This window comes from Osmerus eperlanus, chromosome 23 (assembly GCF_963692335.1).
Source record: "Osmerus eperlanus chromosome 23, fOsmEpe2.1, whole genome shotgun sequence".
Lineage (NCBI taxonomy): Eukaryota > Metazoa > Chordata > Actinopteri > Osmeriformes > Osmeridae > Osmerus > Osmerus eperlanus.
In genome coordinates this window covers 6,341,305-6,358,939 of record NC_085040.1, presented here as the reverse complement: position 1 = coordinate 6,358,939, position 17,635 = coordinate 6,341,305, and the positions used below count along the sequence as shown (strand labels likewise).

The following is a 17,635-nucleotide window of genomic DNA, read 5'->3' as shown; positions in this document are numbered from 1 at the left end:
TTATGGCCGGCATTCATTAGCTATACAATGTCCCACTTTAGAGTCTGCCAGTCAGGGGTAATGTGTCAGGAAAACCCCACTGGAGAGAGAGGGACGGAGAGTGAGATAGATGGATGGATGGAGAGAGAGAGGGATGGTGAAAGAGAGAGGTATGGAGAGAGAGAGAGAGATGGATGGAGAGAGAGAGATGGATGGAGATAGAGAGAGGGATGGAGAGAGAAAGAGGGATGTAGAGAGAGAGAAAGAGAGAGGGATGGAGAGAGAGAGAGAGGGACGGAGAGAGAGAGGGATGGAGAGAGAGAGAGGGGGAGGGGGGGAGAGGAGGGACGGGGGGAGGAAGGAGCAGCGAGTAGATCTCACACACACAAACACACAAGCGCCAAAAACCCAAACACGACCAGACGTCCCTATCAGCGGCCTTACACAGCCAGACACGCTACCCCCGCCACCTCCAACCCCCTCGTCCAATCGGCGCGCGGAGACCGAGATGGCATCGGCGTATCGCCGGGTAGGTCCGGCGACCCCGATGCCACCGCACCCTCCTCCGCTGCGCCGGCCTGGGAGCAGCCGAGCCTCGCCAGCGTCCTGGCTGGCTCGCCACGTCCTGAGGCGGGCGGCGTCGGGAGATTAATGGCAGTGCTAACCGCCGTATTTATCATCGGGCCCGAACGTAATGCGACACCTTTCTAATCTGAATATATTTCATCGGCCTGTTATGGCACTCGGCCCTGGCCCCTGCATGTGTGTGTGTGTTTACGCACAGAGCACGAGTGTGTCTACGTGTGTGTTTGTGTGTAAGATGGAGAGTGCGCACGGGTGTGCGCGCGCGCGCGTGCGAGCTGAGTGAATCAAGGGCAGAGCCTAGTACCCCGCTATCTTCCCGAAACCTTCTCACTATCTGCCTCCCTGAAATGGCCGTAATTAGATAAAGATGAAGTTTCACTTCCCCCGGCTGCGCTCCCGGCTGCGCTCCCCAGATCCCTTCCTCGGATTCTACCCGTCCACTCCCCCTCTTATCCTCTTTATCGGAGCACTCCTTCACCCTCCACGCCTCCCTCTCATCTCATCCCTCCATCCCCCTCCCTGTTTTGGCACTCGGCAGAAAATCGAGATGGATGTCCCTGGCGGAGGTAGGTGATAGAGGGGGGCAGCGGGGTGAGATTGGTCCTGATGTTGCCCAGGGACTCGAAACACTCTGGCTGGCTTGGAGCCCCCCCCCCACCCCCCACCCTCACCCCATCACACTGGGGGGGGGGGTGAGGGTGGGGGGCTCCAGCCTCTCTGAGGAAACAGGGGGTCGGTCAGCTGAAAGCTGCGGGCCACGTCATCGTTCGGACACGTCGCTCCTGTAGCTCGCGTCGCTAACGTCAACGCGCGCGCCCGGGCATCACCCATCGTGGCAGAGACAAGAAGACTGACGTGGCTCTCGTCCTCTTCTACGGTGATCCACCTGTGCCGACGCTTACACGCGCGCGCGCGCACACGCAGGCACACGCCGACACACACACACACACACGATGGCAGGAATACATGTGTTGCACGCACTCTGTAGGCATGGCCACTTTCCACGGCCATCTGGCCTTCCTCTGTGCTCTCCCCTCGTGTTTCATTACTCCCTGTCTTTCGCTCGCTCGCTCACACACACACACACACACACACAGAGTAACGCTGTTCCACAGCATTGCTTATTTAGGTCATACCAACATAACCCCGGTAATCCATTAGGTTAATGTAGTACGGCTTGGAAGGCAGGGTGGGCGAATATGTGTTTTTGTGCTTTTTTTTGCATGTGTGCTTACCTCGGATGTGCGTGTGTGCACGTGTGTGTGCACGTGTGTTTGTGTGCAATGTTTTAGTCCCTGGGTTTAATATTGTTTAGATGTTTGTGTTAAATAAAATGGCTGCATTGGCCATGGATGAAGTGCTTGTACTGTGAGGAGATGAAAGTCGTCTTCACAAATAAACATAGACGACACCTGGTCTTTGTAATTGTCTGTTACACACAAAAGTGGATGTCAAAGACCACAGCCAATTACAGTCAGTCAGTAGGTAAGCCCTCAGTCTTCAGTGTTGGCAGTCGCGCTGAACAATATCCATCTTAGTAAGGTCTTAAAAGCACCAAGGATAAGGGTTTACTTTGTAATCAGCCATCACATCAGTAGCAAGCCCTTGAAATGCAGCGCTTTCAGCAAAGGCACACACACACACACACCCTTATACAAAAGGGTTTGTTCCTTCTCTCTCTCTGCTCAGAGATTAAGCAGCTCCCCGTTTATGTACTCCTTGCCAATCTGCCATTTATGTGCGTGAATACATTTCAGCCTTTGAAGCTTATTGTCGTCGTGCCAAGCCCATTGTACAACAACAAAGGGGAAAGGAGTTAGTCAGCGGAGTATCAAGCCAGAGATTAGGATAAGAAAGCCCTCCCCTTCCCCGTCTCCAGATGCAAGGAAAGTCAGACACCTCAGAGGCCAGAGATCCGACTTCAAACACCTGCTGGGAGCCGAGGAGTTACTCGTCTCGCACGGCGGCAAAACAAAAGGGAAGAACGGCCCCGGCGGCAGAGGAAACGAGGCCTCGCGGTTTAGGCTCCAGGAGCGCCCGGCCTATCTCGTCTCAGTGTCCCGGAACCGACATGGCGGTGGACACGGATAGCGGTGCGCGCGCGTTTTCCTTTGGACTCTGCAACGTCGCGCCTCGGAACTCGAGGGGGGCGGAGGCTTGGTGCCGCGAGTGCCGGACTGTCATTCTTTCAGATTGAACGGAAGCGTAAAGGTGTCATGGCTGCCGATGCGTACGCCGTACTTTCCGTCAACCCTTTTGTTGTTTTTTAGCCCTCCCCCCTCTCCAAACCCCCCCATGGCTAAGAAACGTGCTGAGCTGTGCTCGGCTGCCCCACACGCACAAACACAAAGCAGATCAGGTTCTGATCCCAGTGGCTTACCTCTCAGCTTTAACAATGCTGTATTTCAAAGCAGCACAATCCCAGTTATTGGACCTCAACTAACCCAAAAATTGCATTTTTTACATTTTGTGGATGGGGTTGGAAGGCAGGAGCATAACTGCATGTGTGAAATCGGGTTGTCACTACCCCCATGAGCGTTTTGGCAAGTACTCAACCAGCAGGCCAGGAATTCCCAAGGGGAGTGACAGTTTAGCAGTAGCAGTTAGCAGCTGTTAGCCGCCCCCAGCTACTCCAATAGCCTCCAGCTAGCTTTAGCAATTCCACTGCAAGACATTCAGCAAATACCTCAATCACACAAGAGAACTGCCAGCAACTGCTGCAACTCTGCCAACGAGGGCGCATCGGGAAGGAGTGTAGGGAGATTTGGAAAAAGTGAAGGACAGAGAGAGAGAGAGAGAGAGAGAGAGAGAGAGAGAGAGACACAGGCAGAGACAGACAGACAGACAGAGTGACAGAGAGAGAGTAGCCAGGCCTGAAATCAGGTCACGTTGTTCCTCCTAACTTCTGTGACTGTTTACTTTCTCCACATGACTATACACCGGTTGGACAGAACAAGGGCCAGAGAATCCTCTTCTGGCCCCAGTCCAGACTGACCCTGTCCCAGGCACTCAACAAGACCATCAGCCCTGGCTGACCATGATTGACCTGCACCAACCCCTGCTGTGTCGTCAATTAATGCTGTTGAGCTAATAAATCAACTGAGTGTGGTCTAATACAGTAGGGGTTTTGGTGTATTGTTTTTGGATTGGATCGGATTGACAGATTTGGCTATTGACACTTGTAGTCGGGATAGCTTTGGGAGATGAGAGACTCCAAGGGATAAAAAGTTGTTTTTGATGTGTGGGTAAAGATCTCTGTTTAAACAGTCGCCGCCATCAATTCAGATGCTTCAAAGGCCAAACATCACTTCTAATAATTGTACTATCTTTGCTTCTGTTTGGCAGATAAAGAAAAGATAGCCCATGTGTCATTGTGGCGCCTGACAAATGAGTTTATGTTCTCCCGCGCTGAAAATGGCAGCGTTGACAGAAGCGATGAAGGGATACGCTTGACGGCTGACAATGTTCACATCATTAGCTTGCTAGCTATCTGTTGTCGGCAGTAGATGGAATTGTCGGAGAAAACTATAAAACGATGTATGCATGCACACACTCACACACACTCTCTCACTATAGTGGAATCAGTTCAGTTCACATCCTCGGGAAACTGTTTTGACGGCGCTGCTCTGCATTGTTTCCCACAACAGTACATCATCGCGTTACATCGTGCCGAACACGACACCATGCATCTGCAATTGTCTCTATCTGGTTTGTCAGCGATCGTATCACTGTCTGGCAGCGACTTGACGAGAGAGTGGAGGATACCTCTTCTGTCACCCAACTAAAGGGGGATAGTCATGCCGATATCGCCGGCCAGCTCCCTTCTCCAGAAACAGTGGGGGATGAGAATCTAGGTGGAGCTCACACAGCAACGGCTTCCCTCGAGTCAAAACAAAAGGGAGAAGTTGAAAGGCAATGCATCACGGCGCCAGGCAAATGATTGGCCAACGAGCATGTACAGCTCATTAATTTCGCGTCGGCTCGCAGCCTGACAGTCGGGTATGCGGGCGACACGAACGTTCGCTGGCAAAGTCGGGGAGACTTGCGCGCGCGCCTTAGCATACAATGCGCAGGGGGTGATTAATTTCAAATCCAACGAGGTCTATGTGCGGTGTGGAGCCTAAGAAGGTTCACGGTATGAGTGTTGGGGATCACTGAAGGTGACGTGAGGTTAGAATGTTAACACATCAGGAGGATACACTCCGAGAACCACCCCGTTTTTTCATGTCTTTAATGACGTGTGTGATGTAGACAACTATGTGTACCGTCTAGGCAGTAGGCAAGACACCACTGCAGGCGAAGCAGACCCTCCGAAATCGGGGTTCATTTCGCTCGAGCTCGTATACATACACACAACATCCATGTCCCTAGAAACTTTGGTGTGGCAGAATCCTTTTGCCAGCCTCTTAATGAAATGCTCAATTAGGGTCTTTAAATAGGTAATTATGCAGTCCTAATCCCCAGCTCCTGGGGCCTATCTCTCTAAGATGACACTTGGGCATGCCGAGGGGAGCAAGGGGTGGGGGGTGGTGGTGGGGGGGGTGGGCTGGCAGTGCCAGGGGAGACCGTGCTCCTGTCATCTAGAGGCCCCTTCCAGTTGGCGCAGGAAGCCCCAGTTAATGATACGGTGCTCAGGCAGTCAGTCAACAGCCGGTTCAGGGGGGAAAAAAGAGTGTCGGCAGGGGAGATGAGGTGGCAGGACTGTCCTCGTCATACAGTTGGGAGAGAGAAAGGAAGAGAGAGAGAGGGAGAGTGGGAGAGAGTAAGAAACAGAAAGAGAGAGAGAGCAAGAGAGAGAGAGCAAGAGAGAGAGAGGGAGCGAGAGAGAGAGATACTATTTGAGTTTGGAGGGCGATGGGTCCTCTAATGGCTGTTTTCAAAAGTAGTATTCATTGATTCCCTGATGGCTAAAGGACAAAAGCATTTCAGTCTCTCAATGTGGGTGTTGACGGAGAGAGTAAATCATCCTTCGTTTCCACACGTCGAGGAGGACCGGTGGAGAAGCCATGATCCAGAATGAAGTTCGCTCTTACCGTTTTGTACACATCTTTAGGACACACTCACGTTTATCTCAACAGAAAGGATGACAAACAAACCCCAGACATGCTTGTAGGATCCATTTAAAGCAGAATAAAGAGAGAGAGAGAGAGAGAGAGAGAGAGAGAGAGAGAGAGAGAGAGAGAGAGAGAGAGAGAGAGAGAGAGAGAGAGAGAGAGAGAAGGGGAGAGAGAAAATTAGTTGTTGAATAGCTATATTGTTTTTTTGTTTTGAGACATTGGTGGAATATATTGGATTCTGCTGTGACATTTTGTGTGGCTATGAAGGTGTTTTTTTAGTTGAATATTTATCTCAAACTCTCTGGGAAAAACAGGCGCACAATCAGTCATTTTTAGGAATAATTCTAAATGGTCTTCTTGCAGAGTCACAGTATTTGATCAGAGGCAGCATTTCTCTTCACTCAGTTATTGTCAGTAAACCAGAATTACTCATGCCTGTCTGCATTTTATAACCCCGACTGGCAACACATTATCTCAGACACGAAGAGCAAAATCCTGTTGGTCCTTAGTGTAAAGATGTCCGAGAGATTCAATAATGTTTTGATCTTCAGGACAACTAAGCACCAGAAGTTAGCCACGACAGACATAAAAGGATAGGTGTTTAACTTTCGAAACGCAACTTCAGCAAAACTGGCCAGAATTGAAATATTTGTTCAGCTTTTCCCACGCTGCCCGCTCCAACCTACCTAGCATGTCCCTTGACAATGTTATCAGGGATTTTGAGAGAGACAAACACAGCAACAGAGGCTCCTTGCTCTCTGCTTATTCAGCAAAGCCAGTCTAATGTCTTTGCTAAATATTTGGGTCCAGTTGCCCTCTTCCTCGGCCGCTTTCTGTCCATGCAGAGTTTGATAAGCTCTCTGTTGTTGACATCCTACCCCCGCCTCCAGGAAATGTGACGAAACATCATGAACCATAAAGCACCGTGGGATGACTGTGTGTGAACATGTACAGCCAGGTGATCCATGTCCATCCAATCCATGTCCTATTTTCGAGAACTCCTTAGCTCCTCCCATCATAATATCTGGAACTCCTCGAGAGTCCAGAAAATATTCGTTCTCCATTGTGTAGGCCTATAGTATGCAGGCGATACAACCACTGATGCTAAACATCTCCTTGTCCATATAAAACAAGTACCATCTAATTAAAACGGTGCCCCAACTCCATACAACCCAATGCTATGCTCTCAACCTAAAACGTCTTGACATGCCCCAAGAGCAGCCGTGTCAAGTGGAGACCGCTCTCTCCGACATAGCAGGGGAAACGTCTCGTCTCCCACGGAAGAGCGCGCCGCACGCTGGGCTAAGCTAACCCTCGCGCCTCACCGCTGAGCGCCGACGCGCGCAGATATAACACACCATTACATTTAGCTGCGGGTCTATTGCGGCAAATTAGCATTTCCATAATGGGAGACACTTGGCATTTTAATTGTTGCGTCGCCCTTTTGAGCGTAGCATGTACGCCGAGAGCTTCTCTTTACATCCCGCGTCGTACGGTTAAGTAGGCCATTTCCATACCAAACATCTTGGCATGGCTACAAACGCGGCTGAAATGTCAGCGGGACCTAAGCACCTCCAAACTAGCTTCTTCGAGCTCGCTCGATAAGAGAGGCAGTCGGCACCTGTGAAAAAGCGAACGCCTTTTCAAGTCTCGACTCGCATAATACGAAGCGTGTGTATTATTCAGATCCTTTCACTGGAGGGCTCTGTCCCAGCTGTCTGAGTGCCTTGCTATTCTCGGTGGAACGCTGCTTGGTCTGCGTAGGGGAGGACTCCTGTGCTCTCTCTAAAGCAGCACGCGTTAGGGCAGGCAACAGCCCCGCTCCCTCTCTCTCCCTCCCTCTCTCCGTTCCTCTTCCTCCCTTTAGGAAGCGCGATTATTCATCCCTCCACGCTGTGGCTGGGTGGGGGGGTTTATGTCATGATGCCGTGAGCGTGTGTGTGTGTGTGTGTGCATGCGTGTGAGAGAGATCAGGTGTGTGCGTGTGTGTGTTGGACGCCTGGGGGGGATCTGGGAGGACCACGTCCTCACCCTCCCGTTGACGACCATCGCTCATTCTACCGGTCTCTCGGCCGCAGGGAGATGACACCTCCAGACTGCTAGTGTACCCTGGGCTACCATCCCCTCTGTCTGCAGCCCTCACTCCCTCTCTTTTTCTCTTTCTCTCTTGTCCTTCCACTCCCCACAATCCATCTGTCTCCCTCCGTGTTTCGCCATGCAGACACAAGGAAAGCTGGCACACTTTTCTCTCTCTAAACCATCTCTCTCTTTCCCTCCCCCGTATTTTCCGGTTCATAATATGTAACATGATTGAGCCCTCCTCTGTTCATGCGGCGTAAATTTAATCCAGACTATTCCAGGTTGGCTGCTGCAGAGTCTGCTCTGCTGTGTGTTTCCTGCTCCCCCCTCCCCCCCCCCATCCCCTTACACAATAGGTTTTCGAGATCCAGTCTGTTTGCACGATAATGAGTTCCTTGCCACCCGCCCCCCCATCCCCCACCCACACACAGAAAAACACACCTTTTGCACACAATTGTCCTTTCCGCCTGAGCCCAGTGCCTCGCCGCACTTTAAAATGACCCGCGCCACAAAGAGAACATGTACGCCTTGCGACTGAAGGAACCCCCTCTGGTGAAAAGCATGGGAGAGGGCCCGCGATTCCACTAAGCCTCGCAAGTCACTGGCATGACAATCAGCTTACAGGGGAGCTGATTGAGCAGTGTGATGCTTTTTTTTTTCGCTGTGGCCTATTCAAAATGCATTGGTTCCCAATGCCTCTAAATGGAGACGTGCTTCTGCCAAGGTCACCAGGGTAAATCTAAACAGCCGGTCGGAGATGGAGTGTGTTGTGGTGTTATTGTTCCTATGCCCCTGAAACTTGGAGAAAAGGCTGTGTAACCTTGTATGTGTGTGTGTGTGTGTGTGTGTGTGTGTGTTTGTATGTGTGTGTTGCATGGGGAACAACCCAAAAGGCCACTGTGATAATCAGTCAACAGACTGGTGCGGTCAGGGTCCTGTACTAGGAGATCATCCATCTAAACTCAACAGCTGCTGGAAGATGGGGGGAGGCGTGTGTGTGTGTGTTTGTTTGTGTGTCTGTGTGTGGTCAGAGGGTCCTGCTGGCTAGAAAAGTTACCTTGCTGATGAGAAACTGAAAATGTGTAAGAGCAGACGACAGTTAGAGGAATGAGCAGTACGGGTTGAGGTTCAGTGCTGGTTGCGTTTGTGTAGAATTAGACTGAGTAGATAAGGTTTGGTACACAGAGGGTGCATAAGGCCACTGCCTTGGCCTGTATACTTAAACTCCTTCCACACTGTGAAAACATAGCCCTGACCTGCACTCTGATATCTATTTTGTGAAGAAACAACGCAAGCTTTGAAAAAAATTTCAGTTTTGTTGAGCTTCTATTGTGCTAAGCTAACAGCTCCTTCAGCTCAGTTTATAAGCTTAGCAGTAAGGTTTAATCTCTGTTGCCTTTGTCGGCCGGTTTCATATTTAAAAAAAGCCTCCCATTAGACAACCTTTATCAGCAAATTGCTCAAAGTCCAGGGCTTCAACAACGGAGAATGTTTATTTTGCCTCCAAAGGTGAAATAGCTTTGGCATTTCTCCTCCACACATCTAGTGCTGTGTTCCAATGAGATTGCAGTAGGCTCCTTGTTCAAGCCGCAGCAGGTGCTCCTGAGCCAATTACGGCAGAAGAAAATGTCACCCCAGCCAATTAGCTTTTCACAGTCTGTGTCTTGGTGGGAGGTGTCACTCATAAACACGGGTGAGTTTTCCGCAAAAGGCCGTTAGCTCCAGCATTAGCGTTAGCCCGCTAGCTGCAGTGGAAACACAAACAAGCCTGACATTCTAGCAAACTGGGCGGCAGCACTACTCGAGGCCGGGACGAGTCTCACAAACATTATTTACGAGCGTGGGATGCTTGTTTGACTGAGGTCTGAGGGAGGGAGGAAAAGTAAATAAGTTGAGCAAATAAAGCCCTCTAAGCCGCGGCCCTCAGAGGCTTCCATGGAGGCGGCACTCGAGGGCATGGCTTTAGCCGCGCCGGAGGGATGTTATTACACAGGACCGCCGATCTGGGCCGCAGCGTGAGAAACGTCCCGGCGCCAGCCTCAAATCACAGCGCTCCTCCCCCGAGGAAAAAAGAGAGGATGAGAGAAGATAAAATACTCCTTCATTTCTTTTTTTTTCGGTAAGGGCTGGGCAATCCTTCTCTGCCAGTCTTACTTAGCCCTTTCGACGTAGGGATGGAGGGAGGTTCACGGTTGCTAGGGAGAGGGGGAGGAGGGGAGGAAGGAAGGAGACGTTCTCTTAACTCTAATCATATGACGGATTCAAATAACCCCCGGGGCACCTCGCATTGGCGCTCAAAAAACCTCTCTCGCCGCTTTCCTGCTCTAACGCTGCCGCGTGTCAGCGGAGGAGAGTGAGACTGTGAGAGATGGCTACATGATGCCCAGCACCCTCTTTAAAGATGCCCTATGACCCGCGGGGTTGCCACGCCTCACCATTTTTACACTTAATTAAGCAATACGCAGTCATCCGGCGCTTTACGCGCCATCTCGCGTGGCATTCGGAAGGGAAGTCGGTGGGATACGTGATACAGCCTTGGCCGTAGTACCCAAGCTTTCTTCCTTGCAGAAAAAGCTGAGCAGTCGTTGATTTTCCTCCGGCTTGGGAATCTGTAAAGGCTGTACTATTTGCTCCCCACAGACCACAGGGAAATGGAAAGGAACATCTCATAAATCTAAGCAGAGGGCCTCATTTTGCTCACGATGCCAGGTCAATTGTTCCAAGTGCAAGACTTCAGCTCTGCCCACAGTTTCACCCGGGCGGACGGGGCTGTTTATTTGCGTGCATTTTGACAATTAGAAAAAAGGGGTTTGGGCTTAATAGTTGTCCTCAGTACGTTTGCGTGTGCCTTGTTTCTTGTGTTTGGTTTTTTGCCGAGTTGGCACGATCACAAACTGTTTCCACGTAGGCCGTTCTCTCCGGGAGGGGAACAAGGCCAGGCACGGAGATGCATCAGCTCTCCAGAACACCGCGGACCCACTGACGCCTGAACAAAGACGACTTTGCATGCGAGGATGAGTCCAAAAGTCATTTGCACAGACTGAATCTGTTAAAGACGGTCACATCAATAACCGCCCCCCCCTCGATTTTTTGCATTTGTTTGTCCTCAGATGTGTGCTAATGTACAAAGTTGAGGCCAGCATGAGGCTAGCATACTAGCACAGCATGTGTGATCCATTTTAACTGCCACCACAGCACAAGCAGACATGATTCACCACACCGGTGTGGTAAATCCTCCATGTCACTTGGTTTGGAGGCCTAAAATGTGTCTTCCAGAGTTAGTTACCCACCTGTATATACACATAGTCTATTAGTGACCTCAAAAAAGATCTGAAGTGCTACATAGAAGCAAAGGAAAGAGCCTTGTATAGGCTTTCCAATTTCCATAAAACCTCTGCCTCCCTCCGTCTCTATCAACCTCTCACAGAGTGATAAGAATCAGTGGCTAGATAGAGAGAGAGAGAGAGAGAGAGAGAGAGAGAGAGAGAGAGAGAGAGAGAGAGAGAGAGAGAGAGAGAGAGAGAGAGGAGGAACAACATCACACAATGCCCTCCTCCTCTCTGCCAGGCTTCCGAGCCACGACTTCCCCCTTTTCTAATTAACACTGTGCATGTTGTCAGGCTTTGTTTAATAATACATGATGCTATCACCAGCAAACCCTTTGAATAAAACACCACTGAAAGGCACACAATGAAACCGGCAGGGGTTTCGAAGAAGAAGAACAATATTTATAGATTTATTTTTTCCCGTCTTTTCTCTTGTAATAAACGTTGAGTGCAGTGTTGTCATTACCAATTGTGCAGGATTGAAATTACCCCCAAATGATCTATTTTCTGTGATGCCAGGCTACAAGAGGACCTGAATCGACCATATGCACACACACACACACGCACAGTTATGACTAGCAGTTTTTGGGTGGGGCCCCAACACCGAAGCAAAAAGCTCCACATGGTGTTGGCATGCTCTCAGCCACCGTGTCCGGCAGGCGAATCACCCCCACCGTGCACGAAGGAGAGGGAAAAACAAACACCCATTTCGATCTTCCTGAACATCCTGGCTTTCCTGACAGTCCAAACTGAACACCTGGCCGTTAGGTGTTGTCATACCTGTCGCCTTGGAGACGTGCTGCCGTTCCCACGCCCCCTCGTTGAGCTCACGGGCACGGCAGTGGCTTCCTGTCCCCCATAGGCTGCACTCGCTACAGGCAGATGGCTTTGTTTGTCTGTATCAGCATGTGTGTGAGCGCGCGTAGCAAAAAGGGGGAGGGAGAGGTTGGGGGCAAGGATGGGCGGATGGAGGGAGAGAGGGGAGGGCTTCTAATAGCGAGCCCTTGTTCACATTGTGTCATAATGGGAAATGGGCACTACATTAATTAACGGAGGCTTTCGCCCGGAGTCGGGATAATGGATGCATGCAGAAGATCTTGGGAATGCCAATCCCCAGTAAGAGATGATTTGTTTTTATCATTACGTTTCCTACCATCTAAGACTATTCTGTAGGTGGATTTAGTGCAAAATGCTCACCTTGGCGAGAGCAATCATATTGTATTTACATGCAACAACAAAAAAGTTTGATTGTTTTTTTCAGTAGTCGTGTGTGTGCCTGCGCGGGTGTTTGTGTGCCCGGTGTACAGAGCGGGTTTGTGCGTGAAATAGTGGGGGGCGGAGATTGCCACAAATTGATTCCCTTCTCCGCGCGTTCCCCCGCTAGCGCTTGCCGCTGGGCGCCCGGCTCCCGGAGACAGGTAGTCGTGTCTTCCTCCCCGAGACACAAATCGAGTGTGACAGGTGCGCTATCTCTCCCCCCGTCCTCCCTGCCTTTCGAAAGCCCCAAAGTAAAGAGGGAGAGCGTGGCTCGAGAGAGGGCGTTGATGGGGAACAGGGAAATGAGGTACTTTGTCATCGTCTACCTCACTGATTGTGCCTGGGGGCATTTTTCGACTTTGTTTATGAAATTGTCGGATTGGCTAAAGGCCTTGTGAAATATCCCATCACGAGGAAAACGCTCTGATGGGATTCCTCCACGGTCGCCTTGGTGAGCACAGCGCCATGCCCGGGCCTGTGGTGTTGCTAATGCTGACGCTCACTGACGAGCCTGTGGCGGTAGCCTAGTAAATGCCAGATGTTCAGAGGTCAAAGGTCGAATGTTTTGTCACATGGTCTTATGGGCAGCCTGAGCTTCCCCTCAGTCAAGTTCTCCAGTCAGTTTGTCTCAGATAACAACCTCCCGCTGGGCCAGGCTAGTAGGGCTAACCCACTAACAAACAACGTGTCATCAAAGCTTATGGACTGGATTAGCCTTTAGCGGAGTAGCACGTCTCGGACCACCGCAGTGCAGTCACCAAGGATCAAGCCCTAGCTTTAGCAAATGGATGACAAGGGATAGAGCTGGCTAATACCAGCTTGCGCTGTCACATTGATTTCTTACCTCACACAGCGCCGTCTGATAGTGGTGGTGGTGGTGGTGGTGGGGGGGGGGGGGGGGGGGCTGCTAACACTTGTCTACTCTGTCATATGGATTTTAAGCGTCGGGGCAAGCAGGGCTTGATAAAGGAGGTGTTGCTAACATGTTTGTTACCTCACACAGCAGTGGTTCATTATATCACATTATATGGATTTATTCTAGTCTTCATCTTAAGTTCTAATCCATTTTGGTGGGGCTTTAAACAAACGTCTTAAACGGAGTGGCCACAGAACTGATTGGTAGCGGTCGGGTTTCGCGGTCACTCTGACGGTACACATGGGTTGAGGCATTTAATGGCGGAGATGAAGTCAAGGCGTTCCGGGCTTAACTGTTCAACGCACATTAAAATAACCCCACAGCTCATAACTCAGTGCCTTAGAAACATACATCTATGGCGTACAGTACGCAAATGTGTCACTAATTGGTAAGGCAAGAGGATGGAGATGTGTTAACACGAAATGAAACAGTGATAAAGACAGGTTCCGTAATGCTATCTGACAGTCAATTTGACCGAGGCACACGAAGCACACCACCAAATCTGTGCCGTGAGGAGGAAATCTTATTAGCGTTCCCTTTTATCTATGTATGAACACACACACAAGCCCCTCATTCACACACACACAGGCACACACACCCGCGTGTTTGGTGTAGAAATGTCAGAACATACCCTGAAAGCACATCACCCTCTCCCTGTCAGCCCCCACGATGTGTGTGTGTGTGTGTGTGTGTGTGGGTATATCAGAAATGTGCGCAGATAGATAAAGTCAGTGGAGCCAAACCGCTTTGTTTCATTCATGCCCTCTCTCTCTCTTTTCCCTCCCTCTCACCTCCCCTCCTGCTCTTCCTCCTTCCTCCCTCCTCTCCGCTCCTCTCCTCTCTCCCTCCGCAGGCTGTGAATATCCTGCATCTGAGAACTCAGACCGCCTGAGTCACACAGGGCCCTGTGAGCCAGCACCACCAAGGTCTGCCAAAGCATGCTGGTGCCAAGCTGTCCCATGATGCACATAGCCAGACCCGGCCTGCTCTTCCTGGGTCTGCTCGTCCTCCTCGCCAACGCTGAAAGTAAGTGGTCCCCGTCGCCCCTTCCGTACTGCGGCGGTTTAGGCGTTTTACCCGTGGGTTTTTTGTTGGTGTCGCCGATGGCCCGGGGGTTTGGGGGCGGTGGGGCCCGTGGCCCCTCCGGCGGTGCCGCTGCTGTCGCTTTGGTGTCCGTGTTTGGTGACGAGCACGGAATCCTACTCAGCCCCGCTCGTGTCTCTCTGTATGTTTCTGCTGCAGTTTGTCTGCCCATGTATGTCTCTCACACACACACACACACGAACGCGTCCAAAGACACACACACACACGCAGATATTCCTTTCTCTATCCCTCCTTCTTTCCTCGCATCCTCAACCTGCCTACCATGAAGGCATCTATCTGTAGCTGGTGTCCCAGCGCTTTTACGCATCTATAATTCGGTGACGATTGTCGGTGGAATTGAGTTAATCGACATCAGACGTTTGTCCACTGGGGTGTCACAACAAGTTTCAAACCTCATTGAGTCCTATACCAACCCCCCCCCCTTCGACCCCACACACACATACGCACACACACACACACACAGCTTCACAACCTCACCGCTAAGCACTAAGATCCATGAATCATTAGCTTCATGCACAGCCAGATGAATCAAGATTTTATTGCTCTCTTCACACTGCAGGAATCTCCTATTGAGTGTCTGAGTGTCTCTGAATAGGGGCATACTTCAGCCAAGGTCATACACCAGGGAACCCCAAAGTGAAATAGATGGGTGAGACTTCAAATGTTGTAGTTTAGTTTGCTGTACCCAGCAATCAATTTTTTTATTTTATTTTTTTTTGCACCCAAGGCATACGTTCTCCAAGATTCCGAGAGAAATGGAATGCTAGGTTGTCAGTTTGTCATACTGCTCCTTCTTAGCACGATTTAAAAATATTTTATGAAAGAGTTATGGCTTTAATTTAAAAGACATTAAAACATATCCAAAACTTCTCTAACATTAATATTCGAACTTCAAAATAAATACATATTCTATAGACACTACTTCTATATGATTTATTTGTTATTTTACAAGAATACATCTCCAAAAATCACATAGAACCAGTCTTTAAACATGGAGAATGGGAGTGAAAGCAGTAGTCTTAGTGGTTGCGAATGAAACACAGAGAAGAGACACCACTTCTGTAAAGCCTAAACCACGTCACGCTCGTCTCTATGTCCCCATCGCTGTCTGGCCGGCTAACAGCTGCCTCGTCTCCCCCACGGCCCCTAAGACAGCTGCGCCGGCTCGCCGTTTCAAACCCCACACAAACTGACCCCGAGAAGTCCAAGGGGGGAGTGCCTTGACGTGGGTGGGGGGTCAGTCGGGATTTCACCAGAAGGAAATGTCCCCTGCCGAGAGTTAGGGATATTGTTAAAACTGCTAGCTAGCTAGCGGTTGAGCTAGCTCCCCGCCAGCACTTTTCTTCAAGCGATATATCTGATGTAGACACACGGCCTAGGGGGTCCTTACAGGACTTAGGGCAAAACACCTTTAAGAGCCTAAACACCATTTCGGAGGTGTACATATTTACAGAAGGATTTATTAACTTTGTCTGCCTGTATCCCTCACTCCTTCCATCTTTCCATCATCGTCTCTTCTTTGCCTTCCTCGGTTCAGCTTGTTGATATAAAGTATGATATAAAGTAAACATATTTTTGGTCGAGCCTACGAAAAAGCTTTTTGTCTTTTGTCTCCCTCCTTCACTCTCTCTCTCTCTCCTCATCTCTCTCTCTCTCTCTCTCTCATCTCTCTCTCTCTCTCTCTCTCCTCTCTCTCTCTCTCTCTCTCTCTCTCTCTCTCTCTCTCTCTCTCTCTCTCTCTCTCTCTCTCTCTCTCTCTCTCTCTCTCTCTCTCTCTCTCTCTCTCTCTCTCTCTCTCCCCCCCCCCCCCCTCTAAATCTCCCTCCTTGCGGCCCAGTTTTCCTTTTCTTCTCCCTCCCCGCCTCCTGTTTATTTGGAGCCTGTGCCATCTGCCCTTCAGTGTCTGCGCTGCCGGCTCGTCTCGTGTGCCCCGTGCATCTGCATAAACACTGCTTTTGCTCCGGGGGCTCTCCTCATCTGGACCGTGGCACGAACAGAGCAAAAGACCACTTCCCCCCGAATATTATCCTCCACATTTCCCCCCAGCTCCCCCCCCCAGCTCTATCCCCCCCCCCTCCCCAGCCCCCGCGCAGAAACAAAAGCCATACAACAAAAGCTTGTGTGCCGGGTTGCTGTGCGAAGGCGCTCAGGTTGTGTGTCTGTGTGCTGCCCCCCCCCCCCCCCGGGCGCGAGGAGGGCGGAAGGATCCGAGACACGTGAGAGCGCAACAAAAAGGGCTGAGTCGGCCTGCTCAACAGATGGCGTGTGCTCCTGCGAGCCAGTCCTCCAGTCACTCACCCCAGCTGGGCGCCCTCCGCGTCCCCAACCACCCCGTCCCCCAAGGACTTCTTCAGCTCCGCCTCCTCCACCCCGTCAGCCGCGGGGAAGCCGCCACGGCCTCGCTGGCCGCGCTCGGACGTCGCGGTATCGAGCGTGGTCGGTTGGGGCTTTTTGTTTCGTTCTTGTGGTCCCTCGCCCCATCGCTTTCTCGCCCTCACAATCTGTTTTCAAACCTGGCAACAAAAAAAGCAAGGGGGCATTTGTGTCTATCGCTCTAGAGGAAGACAGAGAGAGAGAGAGAGAGAGAGAGAGAGAGAGAGAGAGAGAGAGGGAGAGGGCGGTGAAGCAATCGCTGTGTCTTTGCTAAAACAATGGCAGCAGGGTAGGGGGTGGAGGAGCAGAGACAGAAGCACACTAGGGGGTAGATTGGGCTGTGGCGACGGGTTTGTGTGTCTTGGTGTCGGGGACGCGTGTTCATCAGCGACATTGAAATTCGGAGCGCGTCACTCCTGAAGTCCCCTCGTTCCGTCGTCAACCTGACGAGAATGAAGGAGTGATGTAGGGTTAGAGACAAGGTGCTGAGGGGCTGTGGGCAGAGCCAAACTGCCAGGCTCTGGTTAGTCAGGGACTAACACTTGCAGCTGTCTCGTCGAGAGTGCTCTTGTGTCGATGTCTGCATGAAAATGGCACACACACGCTCTGACACACATGGTCATAGACACACACACACACGTACATGCTCGCCCACGTACGTACAGTTGGTGTACACACACACTTTGACCCCTGTCCCCACACCCTTACCAGGGTCTAATGGTGTTTAAATTGATTGGTCTTCATTGTGGATTGATCACATTGTGTCACTGTGAGTAAACACTTTTTTTTGGAAACCATCAATTGGCTATTGACAGGCTCCCCCACCTGTGTAAACGCTCTGCTGGACATACCCTAACCACCTCTCTCTCTGCGTCTCACACACATACCGATACACACACTGACACGCACACACACACACTCAGACCACACAGAAAGAGAAGCCCAGTCTCAAGCTATGC

General features: G+C 50.8%; 1 protein-coding gene across 36 annotated transcripts in view; it reads left to right on the top strand.

Moving 5' to 3' along the window:
- LOC134009783 (receptor-type tyrosine-protein phosphatase delta-like) overlaps positions 1 to 17,635 on the top strand; it is a 209,177-nt gene that overhangs the window by 94,987 nt on the left and 96,555 nt on the right. For all 36 annotated transcript variants that reach the window (XM_062449460.1, XM_062449458.1, XM_062449453.1 and 33 more), the window contains one exon: positions 14,053 to 14,225. In XM_062449460.1, the coding sequence (XP_062305444.1) occupies positions 14,138 to 14,225 (88 nt within the window). In that variant the 5' untranslated portion in view covers positions 14,053 to 14,137. The remainder of the gene's footprint in view (positions 1 to 14,052; positions 14,226 to 17,635) is intronic.